The sequence below is a fragment of the Hesperophylax consimilis genome, chromosome 14, assembly GCF_061612785.1.
Source record: "Hesperophylax consimilis isolate HC1 chromosome 14, BYU_Hcon_1.0, whole genome shotgun sequence".
NCBI lineage: Eukaryota > Metazoa > Arthropoda > Insecta > Trichoptera > Limnephilidae > Hesperophylax > Hesperophylax consimilis.
In genome coordinates this window covers 3298806-3323998 of record NC_142849.1, presented here as the reverse complement: position 1 = coordinate 3323998, position 25193 = coordinate 3298806, and the positions used below count along the sequence as shown (strand labels likewise).

General features: G+C 33.0%; 1 protein-coding gene across 1 annotated transcript; it reads left to right on the top strand.

The window, feature by feature from the left end:
• The first annotated feature begins 393 nt into the window (after positions 1-393).
• LOC149417800 (proton-coupled folate transporter-like) lies at positions 394-20325 on the top strand. Its single transcript, XM_089639187.1, has 9 exons — positions 394-585; positions 6629-6848; positions 7757-8050; positions 8701-8853; positions 11474-11663; positions 13273-13374; positions 14162-14299; positions 16600-16683; positions 19396-20325. Exons 1-9 carry the CDS (start codon positions 524-526, stop codon positions 19656-19658), a joined length of 1506 nt encoding a protein of 501 aa, XP_089495313.1. The 5' UTR covers positions 394-523; the 3' UTR covers positions 19659-20325.
• The last annotated feature ends 4868 nt before the right edge of the window (positions 20326-25193 follow it).

Sequence of the window (25193 nt, the reverse complement as noted above, 5' to 3'; positions counted from 1 at the left end):
TAGTCACTGAAATGATACCCGAAATATTGGCTGGATAAGATAATACATATCAGCTGAACAAACTGTATTTTGCAAACACGTAACAATAGTTATAATATAGTATTTCTATTTTTGAAATTGAAAATTCGTGGTGGAATTCCATTACAATAATATAATGAAACAATTTTAAACTTTATTCCAATTTATTACTTTTATTTTTGACCAGTACAATTCTGTTCATCGTGGTCATCTTCAGACTCACCAGTCGGACCAGCATAAAGATGGCCATGATAGGCTGAATCCGGTAACAGTAAAAAAAGAAAGAAAATGTGGAAAAAACTTTAAAATTCATTCAATACCTATATCAATGTAATACAGGCCTAACTTAAAATAATAAAAAATCAAACTTACTTTTGTTTATGGTATCCCTGTGTCTAAGGAAATAATGATAAGTGTCAGTAAGCAAAGCAATTAATACTGGTAAATGGTTTTTTTTATTTGAAAACGAACTTCAGTTTGAAATAAGTATCCTCCCGGCACAGACATGGACGGTATGGACATAGACCTCCCAGAGCAGCTCGCAGCTCTAAACCCCGAAGGAATGAAGTAAGCTGGCTTATCTCGTCTTACTTTATTATTATAATAGTCGTCAAATCTATATTCAACATAAAGTGAGTGAAGTGAAACCAAGATGCTAAACGTCGAAAATAGAAAGGGGTAAGGTCTTTTAGACACTGCGAAAAGTAAAGACTAATAACATTTTTTTATTTTTTTTAAATTATATTTATTCAATAAAAAAATTTACAATGTGTGATATACATATATATATTTCGATATGATTAATATTTATTATTTTTCAATGTTCTCCCATAATAAGCAATTGCTTGTGTGTATGGGATGAGGTGTTATTTGTTTAGTTTCTTAGATTTTTTAAATTTTTGTTTTTGTTTTTCTTTTATTTATTTAGGTTTTTTTTATATTTATTTTATGTTTTCAGTATATTTTTTTAGTTGTGTTTTGAATTTTTTGAAACTATCATGTGATCTTATATTTTCTGGCAATTTATTGAAGAAATTTTTTCCTAAGTATTTGTAGTTTTGCTGACCCAAAGTTTTTTTACAAATCGGAATTGGTAACATGTATTTTTGCCTGATATTCGCTGTGTTTTTGAATGGTACGGTTTTGTTTAGGATATCATCTTTGTAAACTTGTATGGTTGCGTGATACAGGAAAAGAGTATTTAATTTTCTGACTATATAGTTACCTACTAGATTTTTAATATTGATATTACCCAAAATACTAACGAATAAAGAATAGTCTCTTACGGTAGAGAGCATAGTAGTTCTGTAATCTATAATTTCTAAATAGTATAAAAAAATCGCTATCTGCTTCTGTTTGTGCCCTCAGTTCTTTTAAACTACGCAACGGATTATGATAGGGTTTTTACTATCATTTAGGGATTTTCTTCCGGAAGGTTTATAAATATATATAATACATGGATTTTATATTTATTGAAAGTAGAGATAAGTCGATTATTTGTAATTAAGTCGTAAAAAAATATTTTCGGGGACTTATATTGCTAACGTTTAAACCTTATGAGATCATCACAACCTCAGAAATTTATCCCAAACCATTCATAAGTCCCCGAGTAAAGCCGGGTACACGTCACCTAGTTATATCATTTGGGACAATTTATGAAAGACTACAATAATACGGGAATGAACCTTGTATGGTTGTTGAGAAAATCACATAAAATTTTTATTTGTAAAATTTATCAATAAATTTAAAAAAACGGTTTTAAAATGTTTTGTTTCTCAAATGATAAAAAGTTACAGATATTAAGGGGATACAAGATTCTAATAACAGAGGTTTACTCGAGGCTCACATTTTAATTAATTCAGACGAATTCTTAACGATAATATATATATTGCACAGACTTATACCGACGGATGTAATTTATATTTAAGATTAATAAAAACAGTACCTTAACATTCAAATATTTTATGTAAAACGGTTTGAAAATTTTATAAAACGTTTTTCAACTATAAAATTAGCGGTAAGCACAAGATTTTATTTTTCTAGACATAGAATTAGTAATTTACCGAGGTATTAACGATTAAACATCACAAATTAAAGCATTAATGAGATATATTATAGACATAGACAAATCACACACTAACTTTCATATATTTTTGTTTCCTTGGAACGGGCAATTTGCCTAGTTAGGAACCAATAATTTCGACTTGATAAGGTACAATAATCTATAATCACTAAAAATAATTTAATGATATCTTTTATTATATTCTACTGTGTGTAAATCTAAAGGAATAAATAAATAAATTCCTATAGAAACATCTGAAATTTTAATAATACGTTCATCAGAAATATTAAAATAAACCCTACGGAAAGATCAATTTTCTAGACCTGCTTGGGCAAATTCGACCGTAGGTCCGTCCCAAAGATAATAGAATATAGCAATAAGATCCTTTAATCCGTCCATTATGCCAGGCCGCGCGCCGAATATTTGTTTACACGACTTCTTCACTTATGTCGTTATATTCCCACTTTATTTTTAGAGACTTGTTAGGGAAAATTCAACCGCAGGTCTATCAATACACCAGGGCAGCGCGTCGTATATTTTTGTACACGGCTTCTTCACTTACGTCGTTAAGATTCCGACTTTATTTGAGATTCTCCCGTCTTAAGATTTTTTTGTTTTATTTTTAATTTTTTTAAATTACATACCTATAGTTATAGTTACCTTTATTCTAACTAAATATAAGCTATATATTATTGATATACATAACAATAATAATTTAACACAATATCACAACGATCCATAATATCTCATCCATTCTGTTTGCTCTTTTGAGATCGAACAAATGTGTTTCTCATAATGCATTACAATGATTTACTTTTTACATTTCTGTCAAAATATGAATATTAATTAACATTACTGTATAAACTCGTGGACCAACACAATGAATCTCTAATGATAAGATAATATATTTTATTTGTACAAATTAGATTAAAAATATTTATATTTGGCCTCGTGTCTCCCTCTGTCGTGACAGTTCCAATGAGAATAAAGCTTATATATAAATATATTGTTTGAGCAGGCATTGAACTCATAACTCTTCTTATTTATTCTTGGAAAACGTGGAAATTTTATAAAACAATACATGTTATATTATTAGTATGCACGGTAACAATGATAATAAGCCTTAAATATGATATTTATAAATGTCTCGCAGATACAAAACATTCTTATTTTTAACCATATAAATATATATATACATATATATATATATATATATTTCAATGGCCCAGTATGCCAAAATTTCAAATTTGATTATTTATTATTATTTGGATATTTTCAAACAGGTTTGTCAAATCTTAGGAGGCTGCGCGGCCCTTTTCATACAAAACCTAAATTTTGATTTTAAGACAAAATACCTGACAAAACTGAAAAATTATTATTTTAATTAAAATGTATAGCAAATATCTAGAACGGATATGTGATTCTTTATTTATTTGTGTTTTTAATTATGAAATAGAGGCTATCAAATAATTAAATTTAGGATTATTTTAGAGGCAACTTTGGCATTTATTTGTGAGTTAATGGATATTAAAAAAATGACCTCACCGTACCTTCTGTTTCAATATAATAAAAAATAAAACATCTTAAAAAAGTTGACAGTATTTTACGACTATTTTTTTATTTCAACTTAAATCGGTCGTTTGAATTTACGCCTATGAAAATACTTTTTAATATATATATTATTTCATAATATTTGCACAGCACACAGAGCATAAATATTTTTTTGAATTATTAACAAAATTGCCTCAGAAAACTTGAAAAATTGAATTCTTTAATATTCTGTATTTTAAAATTTAAAATATAAATAAATGATGTAGCACATATCCGTACTAGATATTGAGTACACGTTTGGATAAAAAATAATTATGTAGTTTGTATAAGATCCAAATTTAAGTTTTGTATGAAAAGGGCCGCGCAGCCGTTCCCTTAAAGAGCCAAACACTGATTTTATTGCTGTTCGAAACTGCGAAGAGCTCCTTTTGGTGCATCTTTTAATACCCGCATCGTAATTTATAATTCTTTGGACTTGTTTCCGTTTATTACTGGCCGTCGAATGAACGTATTATTTTATTCAAACAATACTGAGCTTTTACAGATTGTTCTCACTCAAATAATCTCGTGCCATGTATTTTAAAACGTCTAACAAACTACTCGGGAAGTAATATACGTACAGGCAAATCATTAAAGAGACCCTTGGTTGTGCATGACTACACTAATAACTCAAATCAGCTAATTTATCATCACGTGTCAACTTGCTGAGGTATGTAAATATATAAAAATAAATCTTAAGAAAACTTGTTAAATATTAACAATGATGTAAGATTAGAAAACTAACTTCATCAAAACATTATTATCTTATGAAGGTGCATAAATGCAATTGCATCGTAATTAAGACAATAGTATAAATGAGACAAATACTGTGTTTATTCAGCGATCAATTACTGTGAAAGTCACACACTTTAGAATTAAAAAAAAATCATTTGTCATGTAAACAATTTTTTAGTTTTAATTTATTTAAATTTTTTACACTACGGGTATAAATATAAATTAATAATTGTAAAATGGCTTGACAGTCTGATTACATAAAACAAATGGTTTGTAATTCCATACGTGTTTAGATAAAATCTCAAACCCTCAAAATGGGCATTATCACACGTTAACAGCTTTTGATAGGCAGACTTAACTTATTTAGTCTGTTAACATAAACTTGTGATATTTGTGTCAAATTGTTACCATCGATTGTAGGTAGTAAGTATACTTAATTCTAAAATACCTATTTGTGCAAGTCAGTCTTTGATTTAGGTTTTTTTAATCCGAACCTTTTAGAGCAGTGGTGCCCAACTGGTATTACTCCAAGGGCTATTTTGAAAATCCCGATACGCGACGCGGGCACAGCAGAATTAATAAAAAAACATAAGTGTTATAAAGGAAACTACACTATACAATTGCTCCACTTTTTATTTATTAAGTTGAGACTTACTGCACTTCAAACAGAATAGACCGGAATAGCAAAAAACTAATGCGATACTTGGCTCTTCATATTTTCAGAAAGCTTCTTAAAGTCTGGTTGGTAATCTTCTGTGCAACCCAAAATCATACAATTTTTGACGTGTTCGTTAGTTAACATACTTCTCTATTTGGTTTTAATTACTTTTAGTTGAGAAAAAGCACGTTCACATAGATAGGTTGACACAAAAAATGCTTTAACGATGAGAGCACAGTTTCGTACGTTTTTGTATTTAACAGGGTCCATGAGGTTGAACACTTCGTCGCTTTTATTGTCTGTGCTTTTAAGGATGATATCACTGCGAAGTGTAATAATTTGTAATTCAGCTTCCGCTGTATTAACGAAGCAATGGGTTTCCATCAACGAAGCTAGTTGTGAAACATCGCTTTCGATAAATGGATTTTTGACAAAAATAAGCAAAGGTTCCATACAGAAAATGCAGTCGAAACGCCTTTCGAATTGTGATTTAACTGGTGTTTTATTTCACCAATATTGTTCGCGGGCGCCTAGAAAACGCGAGCCACCGGTTGGGCACCACTGTTTTAGAGTGTGGAGATCTCTACGTTTGTTTGAAAAGGGCACAGATTGCATTATTTGTACTTAATTCGTCAATACGTCATCATCGATTATTGATGTATTTTTGCCAATAATTCTCACCGGCCAGTTCCACTATAACTGCCGAGTAATTAACATTGTCTACCGTCCGCCCCTCGCGCCGGCTTGCGCCCATATAAGAAATTTAATAAATCTCAAAGGGAAAAACCGCCATTATACACATATTTAAATTCATTGGTGAAATGGGATCGATTATGCAGCCTCCAAAATCCAACAAAAGGGTGAGTGATCTAATTTTCACATTATTGGGGAAAGGTTCGATTGCTACGGGTGATTATCGATCCGATTTGCACAATCCACATTTTATCTCCCAAGGCAATTTACTATTTGCATGTGGATTGCCTATTTATTAAAACTATCCTACTATGTGATGTAAAATCTCGATAGTGAAGATAAATCTACGTACCCACTATTTATTAAATGTAAAACAGTAATCTTTTTCTGTAGCATTGTATTAGCTGCAATGAATGGTAGGTATAGAGAAATTAAGTCAATTCTGCAACGCTTCGAAGTAAGTACAGGAAATCAATATTTTTATAATGCTTTGTAATGCTGTCCGAAACGTTGGCAAAATAAGAAGGTAGCGCAACACGGCATAATACTTTTGCTGAGAACGCTGAGGCGTTCGCATATTTTAGGTAAAGCGTTATTTTGCCGTCATAACTAAAAACACAGTATCTATCCTCCTCGAGACTCTCATGGTTCCGGTAGTATTGCGGCAGTATTGTATATTAGGTTAGTATTATATGGTTATATAGTTAATTTTTAATTAGTCTTAACTAGTTGTATGTGAAAATAATAGTACCGTCATTATTTACACAACGTGAATAAGCACTTGTTGTCTTCTCTATTCTCTGATATTCTATAATACTCCCTAGTTTTGTCTGGAAGTCTTCCATATATTGACGTAGATGTTATTTTTCCAGAGATGAGCCATGCAAGCCCGAGAAGGAGAAGGAGAAGAAGAAGCGCGAGTTCTGGTCCAACATGACCATCGAGCCGCTGTGGTTCGGCGTGACCATCTCCTTCAGTATGGGCTTCGTGGCCTTCAAGAACATGTTCCTGCAGCGGGCGTGTCTGGTGGACCTGGGGTACTCCTACGAGCAGTGCTTCGAGTCGGAGGGAGCCGTCAAGGCTGCCATTGAAGTAAGGCTGAACTCCACTCCCTCCACTTCCCTCATTCCACTTCCCCGCACCGAAAACTGCTTTAATGTGCTAAATCTCGTACTTTCGAAGCCCTACTCGGATATTATTGTGGCAAATCAAGTTCTTTAGAAAATTATCATAAGGCTTTTTAATATTTGTTCCTGTACTTCACAATATGGATAAAAACAGGCGGCTGGCGAACCTTATCGCGATCTGCGTAAGGAGTGCGTGGTTTCGCCCGATTCCGAATGTTCCATGCCGCGGCGCCATTTTAATTTTTTTTTTATTTAAAGAAAAACAAATATTCCCAGGTTACACGAAGGAGTACTTATGCACCCGCACCATGCCTTAATAATATACTATGACGAAATGCGAACATATTATTAATCTTATGAATACGTGTTCCGACATCGCAATAATACATTCATCCTTTACTAAAAGTTTAACAAGAAACCTATCAATTCATTTGTTAAAGGTATGAATAATTTGAAGAGATTCTTAATAAATTAGAAATATTTTATATCAGTAAGTTTTTTCCGTGTACGAATAACCTGACAATATTTGAAAATGTCCTACCACCACCACGGTAATCGGAAAATTTCGCTTGTGTCGTGATAAAGGACTTAGCCAGCCGAGGAATTGTACTCAATTGTATTCAACCAATAACCGGTCATTTTGAATATACAACTTACGTACCAACACGTAAATATACTTTGCCCTCACAAAATTAACCCGTTTCTACCTACATGTCTAATACCTAATATTGTCTTTCTATCTTAAAACTCCGATTGCATTGGGTATGTACGAGTAAATTAAATAATGTCCATATTAGAAGTATTTAGTTAGATAATAATTATTGCACAACAAATCGTTTGACTAATATACCTAATGTCCCCTGTGCATCTCAGTTGGAATCACAGAGGATAGTGTCTTCACTGTCTGTGGTGAGCGGCTTCGTGGGCGGCTTAATAACGAGCATCTTGCTCGTGTTCCTCGGGCCTTGGAGCGACAACAGCGGGCGGAGGAAGCCCCTCATCCTGCTCCCCCTTGCCGGCATGATCCTGACTTCCGTCAGTCTCCTGATCCTGCAAGCCTTCCCCCGTCTCTCCACGGTCTACGCCATCTACGCGGAGATCATTCCGCTGTCGCTGGGAGGAAACTTCAGCATGCTGGTCATGTCCAGTTTTAGCTACTTGGGAGACGTGAGTACAACACTTGTATTATAGTTTATCACTTTATTTTATTGACATGTAGCTTATAAAAACCTATATTGAGTATCATTACGTTCATCGAATTACTTTCGATAAGAAAATAAATAGCTTGGTCAAGAGAGCGTCGATCTTCATTGCTATCTGGGGTACGGCGTACCCGGGAACCATTTATTGGATTAAAAACGCCTCTGCCATAGGTCACCTCAAGCAGATCGCTTAGCAGAGTTGTCCGGGTTCGTGGGGTGAGGTCTATCCAGGTCCTGGCTGCGAATAACAACCATCTGCGTGGCGGGTCGGATCGGGATAGGCCGGTTGTGGGGAACCCTTTGATCTCCTCATATCGACCCACACGAAGAAAATCGAATATGGATGATTTATTGAAAACCTGTTAAAAATGTGATTGCAATCCCTTTCCTAAAAAAATAATGGTCTATTCCGAATTTATCGGAACACGTGTTTATGCAGGTGTCCCTTTCTTGAAAAATAGCAGCGGAAGGGATGGATTCAAGCGTCCATAACGCCTGGACATACTGACCCTCAGATTCCTATCCACCCTGTAAAAATGTTACCTTTGAAATCTTCAAAATGAAACAGAAGCTTAGAATCAGGTACCTAGTAATGTTAAATGTTACCTATTCTAGATATGCTATAAGACCGGCAAGTGCGCAACAACGGTGATGGGAAATAACACTGGCTTCATCACACTCTTTATAGTGGTAGGATCTCTCTTGGCACCTATTCTCTACAGAACCATTGGCTTTGTCGGAATGTTCGCAGTCTCGGTGGTATTAGAGGTAGGCAGCTTTATAATTCAAACATATTCATATTTTTACTAATTGTTGATATTTTTTTCAAATTCTGGCTGTTTTGTTAGTGCAGTGATTCCAAGAGTAAATTATTAATGTATTCTTAAAAAGCATTTATTTTGTGGCTTTCCATAATTACAATATAAATACAATTATGTGAACATTTAAACCGCTTAAAATAAAGCGGTTTAAATGGCACACGTCCACCGCTTTCAGAAGTTCCCTTTCTTCATAAGGAAAATATTAAAACTGTTGTCCTTTAACCTTTTATTTACCCTTAGATGCATGACTTTTTAAATTTGAACAAAATTTTACAACATTTTATTGTTTATTTCCAAAATGGAAAGATTTGAATATTTGAACACTCGCTGGCAGTCAAAAACAAATTCTGGCAGACATTCGGCAAATCACAGAAAAAGTTATTAAATAATTTTAAAAAATCTTCATAGGTTTAGATGTTTTAATTTTTTCAGAATTAAAGACCTTTTTCTGCAACAATATAACGCAGTTTTTTTATTGATTATTTTTTTAACGTTTATTACAAAAATAATGTTACAATGATTTACAGAAAAAACCGTAAATATTTCACGTAATTTTATATTTAAGATGTACCACCACAATAAAGCTAGGCTTGTGTGTATGGGGATGTGTCATTTTGTTTGTTCTTTTTTTTATTTATATGCCAAAGTATTCCGTTTGAATTTTCAGTGTATTTTTAACCCGAAGTTCAAAATCTTTGTTGTTATTAATATTCTGGATACTTTCTGGTAATGAATAAAATATTTTTACTTCAAGACATTTAAAGTTAAATTGCCACTTTTTTACATTATATAGATACAATTATTACCATACAATTATTATGGATTAAAGTCTGGTGATATTGTGAATTCAAACAAAATCGTAGACGCTGTCGTCTTAACTCTATTCAAATGTGACAATGTGACCGTAAATAGTTACATTTCTAGATAAGTACGTACCAAGATCAACCTGTTTTGAAGATAAAAATAATAATGGATAGTTTTGCATATATTTTAATATTTATTTATTTTGTTTCTATTTTCTATAAAATATCTTTATTTTTATTTCTAATATGGTTTGTATAATAATATGCATTTTTTAATTTTTTTGTCTACCATAGCAATTTCACTTTCCTTATATTTTATTATTGTTCTACAAAATATTATTTTGTTATTGTTACATAAATCATGTACGACTACCATAATACGGGCATGAGCCTAGTACGGTAGTTGAGGATATCACCAAAATTGAAATCTATTAAAAATTATAAAATAAAATAAAAACTATACAAAATTATGGTTCCAAATCTCATGTGGTTAATTTTTTATGCAAGTACACCATCTAACTTAAATACCATTATTTTTTTTACAAATATCGATTTTATAGAAAATAATATATTTTTTGCATTTTTCAAAGCCCTGCAAAACGATAGAATTCTGACGAGGCACGCGTGACGTCACACGAACCTCGATTAATTGCTGATTGATTAACATTAAGGTCAATCCTACTCGGATCGGTATGAAATCAACATATCAGAATTTCAATATTTAACAAGATTATTTGTACACTATAATGTAAGTCTAAGCAGCGCAGCGTTGGATAAAATTGTCTGCATTTTAATACACCCGCGAGGTAGCCGACCAATCAATAAATAATCAAAAATAATTTTGAAAATTCTCTTGATCTCTCTGACTCTCTCAGTTCCCCTGTAATGGGATGTTGTAGTTGTGGTTCTATCACAAGACGTATTTAGGGCACCTATTTCCTGATGAGATAGCCAGAGATGTGCTTTATTTAAAATAAATCCATTTCAAATGGAAATGCAAAATGCAAAATGGGTATTTTCCATATTGCATTTTAAACGCTTTTCTAAATGCATTTTCCATTTTAAATGCTTTTTTGCAACATTCATCCTACTATCTCCACTCATCATTTTTTCATAAGCCCCAAATATCAGTCAGTCCTCAACCTCGCTATGAGAGGTAATTTACATTTGTCAAGTTGCTCTCTGGTAGGAGCCCTGGCAATTGAGTGATACCATTACAAAAAATACTGATTCAAATACTGAACATGGGGCCATGACGCTGTAATATTAAATGTTAGAGAGCAGTTTCTATGTTTTTACGTTGGCAACATTAGTCCCGCGCAAATTTTTTGTGGTTTCATAATCTGTAGTCACATGAAACACCATGCTTTTGGATTTACCATCATGTAATATATTATGTTTGTTCTACATTGATGTCCATTATTAAATGACAAAATTGTTTAAAAATTCTATAATTATTTTGATTGTTTGACCTGAGAAACCATTTTGCATTTTCAATGCATTTTGAAAATAGGTATTTTGCATTTTGCATTTGAAAAACTTTTCTAAAAACCATTTTGCATTTTGCATTTTCAAATGGAAAAGTTTTGACCCATTTCCACTTTGCATTCCAAATGGTTTTGGGTACCCATTTTGCACATCTCTGGAGATAGCAATGTGTTAAAATGAAGTGGTTTCAAACAAATTTATGTGTTAAGTATTTGGTTTCATGTCTATTCTAAAGACGTTACAATCAGTGAAGAATTGTTTTTCTCTTAATTTCAGTCCATATCGTTTGCATACGCCTACTACAGGATCCAAGATGTGAACGTTGCTGAGAAAATACCCAGCATACTCGACCTAACTCTACCCCTCCAATCCCTGAAGTGCGTTTTCAAGAAGAGAGAGGGCAACAGAAGGCTGATCGTTTTACTCATGGTTCTAGTTCCCTGCTCGCACTCCATCACATTCATTAGTAAGAAATAAAAAACTTATTTTAATAAAGAACTCCCAAAGTGGCAGAGGGCACATTTTGGGACGCAGGTATGCAAGGAGAAAATTAGTATTTATTAAAATCCAGTTCCAATGGGAGGGATATATATATATTTTTTTTTGTATTAGGCAATTCACCATACGTCAGTCACTCCTGGTCACACTGATCCCTAGATTCCTACCCAACCCTCGTACATTTTACCTTCCTTTTCTTAAAAAGACCCTCCACACAGCATCCTCAAAGTTGACATAGGTCCAGAGGGAAATTATTTTCCTCAGAGCCTCCTGTTTGGGGTTAATGTAAGAAAGGTCTCGGCGGTGGATGCTTCTGCCCACATACCTGCTGCGTGGCTGGCCGGTTTGAGAGAGGCCGGTTGAAGGAGACCCTTTCACCTCTCCAGCCGTACTCTCTCGACCCGTCACCTTGCACCGCAGTGGGAGGGTTGGATTCATACATTTGTCACTGACACTTACGTTCATACTAACCCAGAGATTCCTACCCACCTCTCATACCCGTTTCCTTCCCAGAACCTCCACTCTTTAATTTTTTAAAAGAACCTTCACACAGCATCCTCAAAACGACCCAAGCCCCGAAGGAAATTATTTTATTAAATAATCAAACGAAGCGAGGATCCTAGTAATTACTTTAGTGACGGTAGTTGTCCGCTGTTCTAATCCTTAGGTTGGAGTGTTTCAAACTCTATAGCATTTGAAGACCACCAAGTCGCGTTCAGCGCCATTTTGGATTTGTGGAATTTGATCGGCTCCCGTGCGTATCCATTTGCGAACCGAAACGCAAGCCGAGCCACGAAATACGGGAAAGGAACGAAGCAACTGCAAGCGGCGCTTCGCGCCATTTGCGGTTGATTCGTTCCTTTCAGAGGCTCAGCTCGGCAGTTCGGCTCGCGTACGTATACTAGCATTAAACGCCGGTTATCACAATTGATCACAATTGGATAAAATGTTGAAACGGGTCGAGAATCTGCGTTTAACGGGGACCTTAAAATGTCAAAAACTTAATGTGGTGGTGATCTTTGATTTGATGGTCATCAAATATGATGGTGTTTAAAACACCATCACCTAAAGATTTGATGGTTATCAAATGTGATGGTGTTTAAAACACCATCACATAAAGATTTGATGGTTATCAAATGTGATGGTGTTTAAAATACCATCACCTAAAGATTTGATGTTTATCAAATGTGATGGTGTTTAAAATACCATCACCCAAAGATTTGATGGTCATCAAATGTGATGTTGTTTAAAACATCGCAACCTAAAGATTTGAATGAATAGAAGTGCCTGATTTATTTATTTTCTAGCTGAAATCCCCGGCGATGCTCAAGCTTTACACAGAGTTTTTCAAAATATATTTTACACAGTGAACTTCCTCTTTGAATTTATAGTGTATTTCATCAGTCTCTGAATAAATAGATTTTTATACAAATCAAATCTATTGCGCCCGCCTTAGGTACTCTTTTTTATATAAATACAATATTATGCTTAGAAATTAACCGACTGTTAACACATTGATGTAGCGTTACAATAGCAATGTAAAAGATACGTTTTAAAATAAAACACTTTTTTTTCAGACGAAGGTTCGATCACCTATCTATACACAAGGAATAAGTTTGCCTGGTCGGAGATAGAGTTCAGCATTTTCCAGGCATCGAAGAGTGTAATTCAAGTGATAGGTAAAATTCTAACCTTTTAACGATATATGTATGTCAGAAAAAACCTTCTTAACACTATATTTTTTATTGTATCTTGCGCAGGGTCCTTCTATGAAACTAACAATTCGCATCGCACCAACTTAAATTTTATTTTATCTAACAATCTTCATATTGATATAAAAATTCACATCCTAAATATGATTTTAGGCTTGGTGCTCCCTCCGAGTGAAAGATACTATCCGATCCAGGTTATTTTTAAGAGAGTGATTTTTGATACCCCACCACTAACATAGATTTTAAAATTAAAATAGCGACCGTAATAAATACAACATTTGGAGCCGGAGCCATGTTTGGCCAATGTGCCTAACTACATACTAAGCTAGGATTTCAAACTTTGTTAAAGTTAAAACTTTTGTCATAATATTAAGAAAACCGAAATTTATCGCAAGATTTCATTCAATCAGTAAAAATTGTAGGACAATGAAACACATCGAGTCATAATCAACCATTGGAAAACTCTCTTTATTGCAAGAGTTTGTAGAGAGTAGCATAATGTGACATCATCTTTTCTTTAAAATACATATTTTAATCCTATTAATCAGTTGATGCACACAATATACCAATTTTTTCGATAGAAAAACGAGCCAATATTTAAAAATGGACCAAATACGCTCCCTTGTGGTATTCCCGATTTTACCAGGTTTGCCATTATTTCCAAGAAATACGAACCAAATTATTTATCAACTTTGTTTTGTATTTTATTTTAAAATAAATTAAAAACAATGAAGCAATATGATATTTTTTCCAGGTTCTTTTACGATCGTCCACGTTTTGAAGAAAAGGATAAAGTTGCGAGACGAGACAATTGGGATGGTGGGCGCGCTGTCTCAGCTGGCTGCCACCCTCATGCTCCTCTTTAGCTTCCACCCAATCATGATTTTTAGTTGTAAGTGTAACACTTATATTACTATATGTAGGTAGTATTTAAATAAGTAAGGTTTATTTTTCAATTGGTCAACAACGCTCAAATATTCAAAATCTTTAACATTTTTGCCGATGGCCTTTTCATGGTTTGACTCTTAGTTACTACCCGGCTCAGTCGAAGATTCAGCACTCTTTAAAGATTACCTTATTCGTTGCAATATTAAAAAAAACTGGAATACACAATTAGAACGGGTTGTTTAGCAGAATTTGAACTATTCATCAAATTTCAAAAATAATTTTAAAGTTCTGTAAAGGTTCTATTTAAGTTCTGTTATTATATCATTATGGGCCATATGTTTCACATAACTGAAATTATAACAGAACTTACCTACATAGAACTTGAATATAACCTTTGAAATTTGATGAATTGTTCAAATTCTTTGAAACAAACCGTCAAATGGCTTGTCCAATTTCTTGTTATAATAGTAATGATGTAAATGTCGCATTTTAAGCGTTTCGAAGTGAAATATTTTAGTACACCGTTAAATAATTAGAACTATTGGTACGCAGTAATAATCTATTATGCTCACATTTATGGCACCTACCCATGTTTACTAGGTTTTTGATGCAATACATTGTAGGTTGTAGGCGTAATCAGAAGTGACAAACAAATAAATGACTTGATACTTTATCTTTATCTGATGTTGCTTGCAGCCATGCTTAATTCAATATTTACGCAGTTTAGAAGATATACTGTAGGTAAACAATACCCACTAATTCCCTCTTACGGTTCGTCTTGAAAGTAACCCACTGTTTCATGTTCTACTTACATTATGATGTATCATCATTTTATATACACTAAAATCACGATAGTTTTGATATCAACATTTGATGACTATGTAACATTTTCATAATCACTCTGAAAACCATTCTTCTTCTTTCGTATGGTGGGGGGTCAGAGGGGGACATCTAGATCTGCGAGCCATTTTAGGGCCTCAGGCGTCGCCATGTGGACCTCATCAATCCCGCCGGGGAATGAATGGAGCGGGCATTCGTTGACCACATGTTCGGTAGTCTGCACCGCACCACATTCACACATCGCCGACTCTTTAAGGCCCCATCTGTGCATCATGTGGGCACAGCGGCTATGGGAGCACCTTAACCTAAAAACCATACAAAATATATTTAATTTCTGGTTTCATTCTATTTAGTGGCAATCACGCACATACACGCGGACATACGCATTTCTCTGAAATTAGATGACATTACAGCAGTTAATATACTAAATAAATATCGGTCTTACCCGATCGGCTTTTAATGAGGTTCGTAGAATAGCTGACTCCAGTTCCTGTGTAGGAAGATTCAATTCTCAGTCAAACCAATTATTTTTAAGTTTTAAAAAATATTTGAAAAAAGATTTACTGTCGTAAAAAAACTTAGTTTTTTAAAAAAATGCTTGTTGTCCGGGGGTAAAGTGCAAAACTTAAGGAGGTGAATCTGCATGATGGTACAAGTAAAAAAAGATAAATATTATATTGTAACATCTATTTTACTTGTACTATCATGTAGCATCACCCCCCGAATTTTGTACCTTTTACTCCGGGACAACCTGTATTTGCATACGCACTCTCTAACTTAATTCTTCATTTATAAATATATAATGTTGAGAATTTCGTTCAGTGAAGTGATAAACCTACAAAAGTGTGTTATGGGCGTGTCTGCTTGCCGATATTAAAATCAATTTCATCTTCCTTAGGGAAAAATTAATTAGATATAGATTTTTTTTAAACAATGATCAATTTTATTGGCCTGTCGGGTTCTACGAGTCGAATGGTCAATGTAAATTGGCGACAACCGTGTTTTCTTTCTAATAATAATTTATAATGTTGACATACTTAAATTTAAATCATCACTAAAAACATTTCTTTTAAACTAATGTCACTACACCTTATATGAATACCTTACATAAATTAAATACCTCTGTTTTTTTATTTACATACATTTGTTAACATGTAATTGTTGGGTTATGTAATATAATGTGTATTTGTTGGGTTAGCTGGAAGAAATAGGATGTAACCTATAAGCTATACTCTTTGTACTCTGTACTCTTTCAGCAATAAATATTTTTTTAATTTGAATTTGAATTTTTTGAATAGATATATATCACTTTTTTATTGATGTATTATTCAGTGGTTTTGTTTCATGAAGGTAATACTTCATATGTAGTTACCTTAACTATAAATTAACTTAATTAATGTAATTACCAAATTTTCCCATGTGGACTTCTATTTAATGAAGTTTTATTTTTCTTTCATATTTCAGCAACCTTCTTAGGCCTCTTCAGCCGGGGTGTGATGATAGCAGAGAGGCCAGTACTGAACAAGCAAATCACGGCCAGCGAACAGGGTAAGTGAACATTATTTTACCGAGCAATACAATTAAAGTTTTCTAAAAACCAGGCAGTCCACTTGGGAACTATTGGAGCCGGGTACACGCTTCAACTCTTTTGAACCCTGCAAACTCCACTTTTGGTAAATTTACAGGAGGGACAAAAAGTGATTATTTTGAAATTTTTTTAACAAATCGTTAAAACTTCAAATGCACAATTGTGTTTTTTTTTTATCACAGCCGACATTATTTCGTAATTCCGAGTTTTAATCTTGTCAGGTGTAGATTGCCCAGTCTGTCAAGTGCTTTGCTTTTATGTTGATGTAACAACGTCTATGTTACAAAGCTGTCTGAGTATCGCCGAATCTTAATTTGTAAAGATATCTCCGTTGAGTTTATACTCAATATAAATCTTATAGAGTGCCACGTAGTTAGTAACCTAAAATGATATTGTATTTTGGTTGATGTAATAACACAACGTGTGTACCTTGGGATCACCCTTCTTCTTTTCTGGGCGTTTGCTTTTATGAAACTAAATTGCATCCAAAGATTTGAAAAATTAGTGATTAGTTTTCTTTCGCTTAATGAAACTCGTTCTAATCATATCTAGGGTATTCAAATACATTATATGGTTTAATACAAATATGGTTTGCAAACTCTGATGTCCACATCATCCTTTCTTACGTTATTATGTCATAGAAAGATAAAAAATAATTAGCAATAAGAAAGATCACTTTAGTAATATATAATATCATTGTAGAAATATATTACATATTTCTACAGCACCATTGAGGTGATTTTTTACAAAAACTGCGCTGTACAAATCATTCAAATTATTATAAAAGAGATTTACGAGATTTGTCAGAAATTTTCCTACAATTTTGCATTTTTTTAAGGAAAATTTTTCAATAAACCATCAATGAATTTTTTTTCTGACTCAATTTTTTTCACAAAAAGGTTTACATAATTTTCTTTCCTCATTTGTAATAGAAGTACATCCGATGACACCTTTTCCCGTATTTTCAATCTTGCACCTTGATTTAAGTTGTTGCTTTTTGGGTACTTTTGTTGATTGAACAATCAAAATGATTTTAAAAACAAATTTAAATATTGTTAAATATCTAATAAAAATATACAGATATGTAGAGAAAATATGATTTATTCTTACACGTACAAGTTTATAAGGTTTTCCTGTGTTAGCAGAAATAAAAGACACTTTTAAAATCCTTCAGTATTTTTTCAGTTTTCAATATTTTCTGTGTATTTCAAATGCGCTATATACATCCAAATATATTTTACGATTAAAGGAAAGAAAAAAATGTTTTTTTTAAAATAATTTTATTATTTTTTAATTTTCCGTAAAAAAATACGGTTTTAGAAAATATCTAAAATCATCTTTCCGGTGTATGCATTTAAAATAAACATAGATAACTATTTCTAAATAATAAAATTTTAATATCAAACTTGAGCAATGTTCTCAAAAAAGCTTTTTTTTTTTAAAAAGAAAGACAGACATTCCCGGGTTACGAATAACCTGACAATATTTGAAAATCTCCTACTACCACCACAGTACGCTGAAAATGTTGCTTGTGTTGTGATGGAGGACTTAGCCAGCCGAGGAATTGAACACACTACGCCTGGGTGGGACCCAAACGCGATGTCAACTTGGCCACCGACTTAATTATACTTAGGACGGGTTGTTTCGGAGAATCTGAATAATTCAACAAATTTCAACGTTCATTTTCAAGTTCTGTGAAAGATTTTTTCAAATTCTGTTTTTATTTCAGTTTTGTCAAGCAACTAGCCTACAATGATATAAAAACAGAACTTTAATAAGTCTTTCACAGAACCCGAAAATGAACGTTGAAATTTGATGAATTGTTCAAATTCTGCGAAACAACCCGTCCTCATTTTTACTTAATTTTTATTCCAATCATTTAAAAATTGATTGATATAATTTGAAAATACGCTCGTTTTGTTTGGGGAATTTGTCAGAAAATCATACCTTCAATTTTATCTCCTTCAATTAATAATAAATAAGAAATAAATGTTAAAGTCAAACCGATTGTTACGATAGCGGCACGAAACATAAATCATTAATTTTGCCTATTTTTAGGATTTTATTAATGGAATCCAGTATAATTTGAAGCAAACTGAAAAGAATTATTATTTCTCTTTCTAACGTCAAAAAATTATGTATTTCGTCATGATGGAAAAAACATAACAGTAATTTTATAAAATATGCACGACCGGTCAGAAATGACCCTCAAACGCTGGAGGGGTTAAAACTATGTAGGTACTTCAAGAGCTCTCTACAAAGAAAACAATTTTTTTAGAGCTGGGAACAAAATGGTGGAATTATCAATTTTGCATAAACGTTTTGAGAGCCAACGGAGTTGTCAAATTTACTTTTTTTGTGAATTATTGAAATAAGTTGGAGTTGTATAATTTGAACAGGACATGCACAGAGAGTATGGAAACAAAACTTCATCATTAAGTCATTTTCGATAAAAATGGAGTTTATCAAATTTGCACTCCAAGCCATCAATTATGTATTACGGTTATAAATAACTTCCCCACCTTCCTTTTCCCCATATCCTTCAATCACACAACTAACCCAAATGGGAAAGTCATAGTCAATTACCAAGCATGGCTCCAATTAGCATCGTGCAGTTGTGACTGTTGAGCGGTAATCACATAAAAAACTACATACTGTATTTTTATTTGTAGGTAAAATTAACAGCATCACAGCCGTTTTGGAGAAGTGCCTGTCGTTTGTGATAGTCCCTCTGTCCAACTACGTGTACGTGTCAAGTCTCCACTACTTCCCGAGCAGTTTCCTTCTCATCAGCGTGGTGGCGTGTACCATACAGGTCTGCTCCTACGGCTACGTGCTGTTCTTGCCACAAGAGGTTGATCTAAAAGACACGGGGAAACAGGGCAAAGAATTATTAGCCAATGAAACCACAGAATCAAAAGCATCTAAAGCTTGATTACGAACATTACATTGTGTGTGCGTGAGTGCTTAAAACTTTAATGTCAGAATATACCTGAGAAATATTATCATTAAGATTTGACAAAACTAACCCAGGAGAAAGCTGGAAAGATGTTCATCAGAATAATATTGAAAGTAAGATACTATATTATTATCAATCAATTCCTCATCACGAAGATATAATTTTAAAATTGGTTTGATAATGTTTTTATAATATTTATAAAATATTATTTGCCTTATCGAATTTGCTTACAATCTTTATCTGGATATTTTTGAACACTCTCATAGACGGGATAAAGTATATTAATTCTTGTGTATCTTCATTGTATGCGAATCTCCCTGTAGTTGTTTTCGGTAAAAAACCGTGTTCTAGTATTTCTTTAAGTATTTTGCTTCCTCTTAATTAATATGTGCAGCTCACATTATATGAGCTTTCAATGTTCTTATTTGGAAATGTTATTTTTTCAATTAAATCTATCATGATTTGTTAAATTCATTTTTTATGAAAAAAATCTGATGAGAAAGAGGAGGCTTGAACATAATTCAGAATAACCGCTGCGATATTATTTCATTTTGTATGTTTGAATGAGTTACAGTAAATTATTGATTAAGAGCATTAATTATAGTCTAATGGAACTGAACTGTGATTATGTTATGTAATTATGAACCTGTGTTTTTTTCAAAATAATAAAAAAATTACGATATTATCTTAATATTTTATTAACCAATACACAAGTATTATTAATAGATCCCATTTTAAAAAATACCTATATTATATTTAACAATAAACAAGTAGGTATTGTTAAAAATGGGATCCAATAACCTCTATCGAGGAATTTAATCAGTGTTTCTTAACCTTTTTTGCCCCACTTCAACACGTCAAAAATTTCCATGCCTTTTCCGTTTCCATTCCTTAAAAAAAGATCATGTTAGCAAGAACGTGGAAAGCGCCGCAAGTGATTTCCTTTTCCTTTGTTCAGAGCCAAGTGAAATTCATGTTTCCAAGAGGAAGTTCACCAACAGGAAATAATACAACCCAACAAACGCGCAAATTAATTTATATCCTTGATATACGTCGTGTTGATATTTGCATTATTGTTGCCATATTTTGTTTGTTGGAAAGTCAGGGCTGCAGTATTTGGTTTGCTGGAAAATATTTTATTTGTTGGAATGTCAGGAATGAAATATCAGAAAACAAATTTTGTTAGTTGGAAAATCAGGGCAGCAATATCAGAAAACATTTTTTTTTGAAAGTCAGGGCTGCAATATCAGAAAACATATTTTCGACCAATGCGATTTAATAACTACAGAAAGTAATACTAATAATTCACCGGTTCAGTGCCAACCACTTCCATGGGCGGATTAACCACATGTAATTTTATAAATGGCGCTAACTTAAGTATTTTAGGAAAAAACACTTTTTGCAAGTCATACGTTATTAAGGCGGTGTCTAGTAATTTATCAATTCGAAATAATGAAAATATTATTACGCAATACGGTAAATATGATGTTCTTAGCCGGAAAAAAAAATATTATTTATTTTTATTATTAATACAGACTTAGCATTTATCAAAATTAAATCAGAAATATGACCTTTTTATGGCCGTCCTTTCGTATTGTTCAAAAAATATTTTAAATTTTGAATATCCTCAAAAAATACCTTGAAGGTTTTTCTTCAAGACTTCGTTCAGAAATAAATAAAAAAAAAAAAAATAAGGTTGTGGTATAATTATTTCCTAGGCACTATCTTTAATGTTTTTGTAAATGCGGTTTACTAAACTTTGGTTAAATTTATTCTAAAAAAAGGAACGAGGAATAGTTTCTATTATTTTTGTCCACTTTTTAAAATTATTTTCACATTTTTAATTTACCATTTGTTTAAGAGTTTCGAGTTTATTAAAATAATAAATTATTTTGCCGTAAAGTGGCGACATTAATTCAGCTACCACGGCAGAAATTAGAACTGAAGGCTTATTTTTAAATATTTCAACAGATGGCGTTAATCACGGAACGACCCTTGGAATTTTCAACAAAATCTTGCGTGTCATCAGTCAGCGAAGATAATACCTACTTGTATATACGAAGAAGTTTGCCAGTATTTTTTTATAAATTGACGAACGGTCTTGCTGTGCACGTGTTTATACATGTGTTAGTTTTCGACGTGGACATGCGCACACACACTTGTGTATATTATGTAAATATGTTTTGTCATTGATTTTGAGGACAGGCATCAGAGATGTTCATCGAGTTAGGTTGATACGATTCGTCTTCACATTTTTTTATTGTATAAGTAAAATAATATTACATTTATTGTGAGGTGTGCTTAGCTGATTCTTATTTGGTACATGCTATATACGTTCATAATTTTTATTTCAAATTTAATGTACTTTACATACGATTTTTACATATTTATTTATTTATTTATTTAGACGCCGTAAAAGGCTTTTACAATATACATGATTTATGTTTACAGTGGTTCACAGGAGCGAAACAGTATTATGTTAAACAGAATAATTACTGAGAAATTATGTTGAAAATTAAACAAGAATAACATCTGGTATACATAGGTACAATAGCATTTTTATTTTCAATCCGTACAGTAGTTTAGTATTGAGGTTATTGTTACCTTCAATATTGAATTTGGTTGAATTTGCTGAGAACTAAGAGTTAGCTCTATTGAAACAGGGCTGTCAGTAAGACATCTCATAATAATTTTGGGAAAAATTATAGTTTTGATTAAGTATATAAAATTATTAGATAACACTCTTCTGTCTGATATCTGATGTAAGTGCATAGTTTAGGTTCTGTGATAACTTATGAATAGAATGGTATTATGCCTAATAACATTGATAATTATGACAGAGGTATGTTATTATAGCCTTCTTATAACTATATTCCGTGCAGTTGAACACATCTACTACTTCTGAGAAAGCATTGCCAACTGCATGCAATCTAGGTATAAGCGAGTTTCTAAATGACTCAGTCCTGATATTGTTATTGAAATTAAAAAGAATTTTGGATCGAGTGGTTCTAGTGGGTATATGGAAGGTAATTAGGCTTAATATATCAGGGCTGTCTATAATACCATTGACAATTTTAAAAATAAAAGTCAAATCGGAAATAAGTCTTCTATCTGAGAGTTTAAGTAAGTTTAATTCTTTCATCAAGTGATTGTAATTTATTGATTCTATAGGTAGACCGAGTTTATAGTTAATGTATCTTAGGAATTTATGCTGAATTTTTTCAACAGAGTCGGAGTGGATTTTAAAGTAAGGACACCAAATAGGAGAATTATATTCGATTTGACTTCGAACAAGTGAGGAATATAAGATTTTTAGTGTTGAAATATTTTTAAAGTCTCTGCCATTTCGGAGAATGAAGCCGAGCATTTTTAATCCTTTGTTGGTGACTGTTTCTACATGTGAAAGAAAGTTAAATTTTGAATCGAAAATAATGCCGAGATCGTTAATTTCACTTACAGAGGCGAGAGAAACATTATTAATTTTGTATTGATAGTTAAGGGGTTGTGTTGTTCTAAAAAATCTTATAATGTGGCATTTACTAATATTGAGATAAAGTTTGTTAGTTTTGCACCAATCTTGAAGTTTATTTAAATTTAATTGAATTTGAATACAGTCATTTATTGTTTTTATAATTTTAAATAGTTTAAGGTTATCGGCAAAAAGTAGCACTTCAACATTTTTATCAAGTGAAACTTCTTTACGCGCGTTATGCATTTTCGAGGACCGGAGTAAAACCGACTCATGACCGTCAAGTGACTCAAGGCCGATAACGCGACTAATTACCCTCGCAGACGTGCGTGACAAGTTTTTTTAGTAAAAAACACAGCCGTAAGTGAGTTTTTCAAAATTTAAAATTGCGCGGGACAAGTCAATTGAGGAGTACACGTCGTATACGCGGTTCTCGTCGCGCAAGATACCTCTCGTCGCGGTCTAGAGGCAGAGAGTTCGACACTCGTTATGCAGGACCCGGGTTCGAATCCCATATTTTTATAATTTTTAATTTTTTTTATCACATGCTACTTATAAATATGTGAATTTATAAGTAGCAATTTAGTAGTAATTTATTTTTACTTGTGTCATGAAATTGTTTTTAATAAAGCATTACATATTATTTACTTAGGCACCGTTGTTTTCTTCTATGATCCTTATTAAAAAGCTAACAAAAAGCATTTTTTTTGTTATCCTTCAAAACATGCATTTTTTACTCTTGAATAGTCTTCAAGCACGTTTTTTTATTACGGTCAGAGCCCATTGATGTACCTACCTATTGTATTTTTTGTGTCAGCGCGGAGCCTTCTGCAGTGGGAAAGTGTTTTAAAAAATCAAATAACAACATAGGCTAGTGAAACCGAGTTCCTCCGCTGGGGGGCATTGTTGTAGTTTCGTTCTGAACAGGGTACCTATTATACTTGGCCTTAAGACACTTTCTATGGGAAGGATAGTTCTACCTTTTATGCCGGTCTACTTGAATGGCTGTAACGGCATTGCTGTCCGATAATTCCATATGAATATTGTATACCAATGTTTCTGTAAGGGTCCCGACTTTAAATATATATGTACAAGTATAAACAATGTGATATAAGTCTCCCATTTGCATATCTTCTTGTGCTTGTGCGGAAGAATATTTAATCAATAGGAAACTATACTAACGAAAGAAAGGGTTTTAAATCCTTGCGCTTATGTACTGGAGAAATGCGGAAATCGTTATTTTTTTTGTAATGATTTCACCAAAAGTGAAAACTAATTTTTTGTAATGTAATAAAATACAAAATTGTTTTTACACATAAAACATCATTAAATGGTTCAAAAAATGTTTTTACTTAAAATAAATAAAATAAGCGCCATCTATGAGCGAGCAGTTTATGAATACTTGTAAATTTACCCTTGATTTGCGCACTGCCCTCGGGTCGTGCGGGTCGTGCCCCCGCATTACCCCCGTACGAGAAACACTAGATTAAATTAATAAGTAAGTTTGGTTTAGTTAGTAATGAACCCATGAACACTTTGAGACTGCTTATAAAATTACTGATGCGTCCAACTTGAGTCAAGTAGCTGAAATTTAGAAGTTTTTTTGTTATTATTACATTGTGTAGTTTCATAAATATTATCTTAATTATAAATTATAATAAGTGTTCTTAAATTATCTTAACACGAGGTGGTGTCATTAGAAGGTATTAAATATGCACAAATGTATGGGAATTGGTAGTGAGACAATAACATATTATGTTGTTGTTGTCACAGTGTTTATTGTGAGTCAGTATAACAGATCAGTTGAGTTCCGCAGTTAGAAAATGGCTCTGGATCGATGATGATGATGACACCAGGCGTAGTCGGCGATGACTGCGGTAGAATGGTCGAGGTGCGGGTCAGTGGGTCGACACCGCGTTGATATGGAGATGGAGATCAGACTCGTGGGCTTGTTCAGCACTGGTGAAGGCGAGGAGTCTTCCACGTACTTCAGCGTGAACGAGGTAGCCGAAGGCGCGATGGACCTGGTCGGCAGATGAGCG